This window comes from Antrostomus carolinensis, unplaced genomic scaffold (genome assembly GCF_000700745.2).
Source record: "Antrostomus carolinensis isolate BGI_N321 unplaced genomic scaffold, ASM70074v2 scaffold8806, whole genome shotgun sequence".
Classification (NCBI taxonomy): Eukaryota; Metazoa; Chordata; class Aves; order Caprimulgiformes; family Caprimulgidae; genus Antrostomus; species Antrostomus carolinensis.
The window spans coordinates 80,597-84,932 of NW_010323935.1; the positions used below are offsets into that span (position 1 = coordinate 80,597).

Consider the following 4,336-nt stretch of genomic DNA (forward strand, 5'->3'; position numbering starts at 1 on the left):
GAGTCAGGGTCCCTCGACTGCTGGTGGTCCCCAGAGTGCTGGCCATGGCCAGTGGCACGGGCAGAAAATGCCAATGCAGTCAGTACCTGCCATCACTTCGGAATTTCTGGAAGGCGTCCCAGGTGCATGGACGGGGAAGATGTGACATCTCTAGCTAGATAAATGCCTCCTGGCTAGAGCAGATCCCATCCTCGTACTGCTGAGCTTATTCAGGCTTTTCCTTGATAAATCTGTCATGCCAATTTTGCATCTCACCAGCAGTATGAAACAATATTATTTTCTTCTGGAATCAGATGTATCGATCGTAAATTAAACAAAAATCAATCTTGCTGGCAATGCCAGAATTAGCTGTTTGAGGTATTAAAGATTTAGCAGAAAGTATCTCCAGTAAGCTGATTTATGCTTTGAGTCAGAGAATAAACTTCTGCCAGAAGTGAAAGCTGGCAGTGAAAGGCTATGAATAATTTGAAGGTAAATTGTTACAGAATGATAATTAAGATAATGAAAATCACCAACAACCAACCCAGTATATTACAAAAACTTCATCCTGTGCCTTTGATGTTCTCCCTCATTTTCCATGTAACCAATAACCTGATGTTACTTCAGGACAAAAGTAATAAGCACGGAGAAATGGATCAGGATGTTCCTGACAGTACACTGTGTGTGTATATTTTGAAATTTAGAAGTCAGCTTTTATGTAAGTCGCTGTGGTTCACAACACCAGTGGAACCCAGAACCAAGACATCCAGGTCTAAGAGTTAAAGTGAAGACGCTAAAAAGAATCATAAAAGCAAATTAATTTAAGAGACACAGGCAGGTGTTCCCAAGTCCTGACACTGTACAGCCCCAGTATGTTTTAGTCACTGCGCGTGTGCATGCGTTACAGAATGGGGCAGCTGCATTAACAAAAGTGGCGGTAGGCAAGTACGCGCTATACTGATGGACACGACATTTATCTGCACCCAAGTTCTCTCCATCCAGAAGCTGACACAGGTCTCTGAAGTTTGTTTTAATAGGATTTTCTGTAAAGACCAACTGTAAATCCAAGACAAGCCATTTCTATTCCCACCTACTTACTTCTCAGTTCTTAAAAATGTATCGAACATTTAGTTATCCCCAGATTGTGAACCTTTTTAAAATCAGCATGCTTGCTTTTGTGGTACCTCTGCCTGCATTAACAGCAGACACTGCAAACAGTGCACTTCGCTGGTTATAATTCTACCTGTTACTTTGTCCTTTGAGAACATCCTAAACCCCAAACAGTCCCCGGGTGAGACTGTTTTTTAGGACAAACGGTGTAACACCTTTGTTACTCCTCATTGCAAGTACTTTCCTCAGCTTCAAGTATGGCTTTTCACAAAGACGTCACATTGCTCCCTGGCAAGAACATCGTTTCCTTCCGCGGCAGCCCCAGTCTCGGGCAGGTCAGGAAGAAAGAGAGGTGAATATCCAGTCTGCCCAGACTGATCACTAACAATTAGCAGAGATACTGCTCGGTATTTAACTCCTGTTTGGCGTAAGATGGAAGTGAGGACTTTTGGGACAGCCTCTACATACCTGGCCAAAGTTTTCCTCATCTATGCAGAACATGAGATCCAACTCCGTAGGATCGTTTTCCAGGATCCACTTCAAAGAGTTGTAGTATTCGCTGTCCTACAGCGGATTAGAATTAAACAGTTTGAAAATCTGAACATTAAATGCAACTTTAACTTTAAATTGAACAAATAAAAACATCTAAAACTAGAACTTCAAAGGGACTGGAAAGATGAGAACTCATTTATTTGCACAGCTGCTGCAAAGCAGGGTGAGATGCATTATTTTAGTTGTATGGATTTTTCTTAGATGCTATATTTTAGATTCATGTAACTTGTCTTAATTGACTTCTAATTGCATTATGATACAACACATTAAACTGACTCTACATATCTATTAGGTAAATATGTATATAGTGGTGTGAAATAATTGGTTAGAAAATATCTTGATTAAATTATTTTCAACACAATTTGTATACCACTTAAAAGCCTTGAAGGTTGATGAATAAAAGACCCCTCTAATTTCCAAAAAGAGTTGTATCTTCATCATGTATTAGTTTAATAATTAAAGACTGACCCAAGAAAAAAAGAATGAAAAAAAGTGTGTGTAGCTATCATTAAGTATTTCCAAGCAAGAGCCCAAAAAAAATTTCAAAATAAATTAAAAACATTATCTACTCATATATGCTTCAAGAGAAGAATGACCTGCCAAAATCTGGTGACTGTGAGATAGTGGGAGCTAGAGGAGAGACTAAGCAGTTGAACCAGTGTTGATGTCAGTAACTGAAAATCTGTAAAACCCTAAAACATCAAAAAGAATAAACTGTATTTTATTCTGATACTGAGCACACTTTGGACGAGACCAAGGGCAGCTATTGCAGAGCTCAGAGGTTTCCCAGCTACTTGTAGGAATACAAGAGCCTGAACATCCTTTCAAGATCCTTCTGGAGATCTATCTCATGAGCTTGGTTTAAGCTTGCACTTGAGCTCAGTCCAGCTCATCTTCTGTAATTCTGCCTTGGTGCTGGGCTGGCGAGTCGCCTGACTGGGCGGGTGAAGACAGGCTTAGGGAAGTGCAGAGAAATTACTCACGTGTAAAACAAGTCGTTTTTCTCCCAGGGAGTGCCAAACACAAAAGTACTTGGTTGCACTTAGTGTTGAAGGTATGAAAGTGGAATTAGTGCAGGAAACAGAACCAGAATGGAGAGAAGGGCCTAACTTGTGCTGCATTCGTTAAGTTTATTTTGGAGAAAACTGTTTATCATGTGGCAACCCTTCCTCCTTCCAGCACTGCGGCAACTTCCCGTGTTGCCAGGTCAGAACTAAGCCCCTGCATCTCCCTCTTCCTGCTCCGCAGCACGACAAGAACGCTGTGGGGCTTGGTGGAGGTGCTCCCCTCACAGGGAGAGAGCTGACCCAGAGGAAAAGCTGCAAGTATAATGAGATGTCTTACACTGCATCCCCTACTGACCTCCTGTGTCGTCTCCCTTGTTCCTCTCACCACTGGCAATGCAACAGCTGTCCTAGCAGGGAAATTCGCTTTATTATAAAAGTACGTCCCTGTCTTTCTAAAGCTGTTGCAACTATGACCTGGTGTTTCCCACCATGCAGTTTACTGGAATTGTTAGCTCTTACCAGTTCTTTTACATGGGAAAAAACCCCGCGTAATTGCTAAGGCTGATATGGTTTCAATGTTCTCTTACCACTGACTCCATGTCTTTCAGCGTGATTGGTTTCCCCAGCATCATCTTGTAAAAAGGTCTGATGAAGAAACCTAAAAGAGAGGGGAGAGCGTTACCTCCACTGTTCTGCATGTGCTGCCCTTCCACTAAATAAAATACAGTCAGTTCATAATGTTTGCTTGTTTATTGTAAAGTTCGGCAGAAATCATATTTTCTCATTAAATCATTCAGTAATAAATCTACAGATCAAAATATGCTGCAGTTGACACCCCCACAACCCCCTTGGCTGCAGGTGTGCATGGAAATGGCTGATATCAATGCGGTGATTTTCCCTTCAGGGACAGCCATTATTTAGCAATTCTATAGTTTTAACAGGAGTGGAGAGAGGAGTAAAACTGTCTGTGAAACGGCTTTGTTGAGTAAGACACTAATTTTTGAATCAGTGTTCACATCAGGAATGCAATTTCCAACAGTTTCAGTTCCTTTACTTCAGACTTTGCCTCCAGAAATACTCCACTCTAAAGCACATGAATTACTGAAGTGATTTATTTCATTTAATACAAGTCCAGTAACAGCAGCGTCGCCACCCAGTGTAATAACTCACCATCCAGTAGCTTCCCGTGATACACTGCCAGACCAGCGACCCGGCCAATGAACGTGAAATACGACAGATGATCTTCGTTACAAAGACCTGAATTAGGATTAATCTGAAGTGTATAGTTGTCCCTTTTTTGGGGAAAGAAAAAAAATAATCTAAATAATCAAGTCTTTAAATAACCAGATATTCAGATACGTTAATCAATAATGTGAGCTCAGGGCCATTTCCTGGGCATTTTTGCAAGGGTGTAAGAATGTAATTTATCCCTGTGTTCCTCAAGAAAAACATCTGACCTAATCCAAACTGTCTTGCTACAACCTTAATAATTATTTGCCAAAGGTAAATAAAACTCCTGCGTGTGGGGTAACAGGATTCCACCTGTGGCAAGCGACAGAGGAACTTCTGCACAGGGGAAACGCCTGGCATCGCTGAACACAGAGACATTTTGCCATCAGCTTCAGTGAAATGAGAATTTCATCTGAGCTCTCTCTCTTGCCTTCTGCCAGCCTTGATTATTCACTCTT

At 41.4% G+C, this 4,336-nt stretch overlaps 1 protein-coding gene across 3 annotated transcripts in view; it reads right to left on the reverse strand.

Annotated features, from left to right (window-relative positions):
* The window catches only part of NEDD4L (NEDD4 like E3 ubiquitin protein ligase), a 34,875-nt gene that overhangs the window by 7,276 nt on the left and 23,263 nt on the right, over window positions 1-4,336 (reverse strand). For all 3 annotated transcript variants that reach the window (XM_010170754.1, XM_010170753.1, XM_010170752.1), the window contains 3 exons: window positions 3,819-3,940; window positions 3,236-3,306; window positions 1,558-1,653 (listed from right to left, as the gene is read on the reverse strand). In XM_010170754.1, the coding sequence (XP_010169056.1) occupies window positions 1,558-1,653; window positions 3,236-3,306; window positions 3,819-3,940 (289 nt within the window). The remainder of the gene's footprint in view (window positions 1-1,557; window positions 1,654-3,235; window positions 3,307-3,818; window positions 3,941-4,336) is intronic.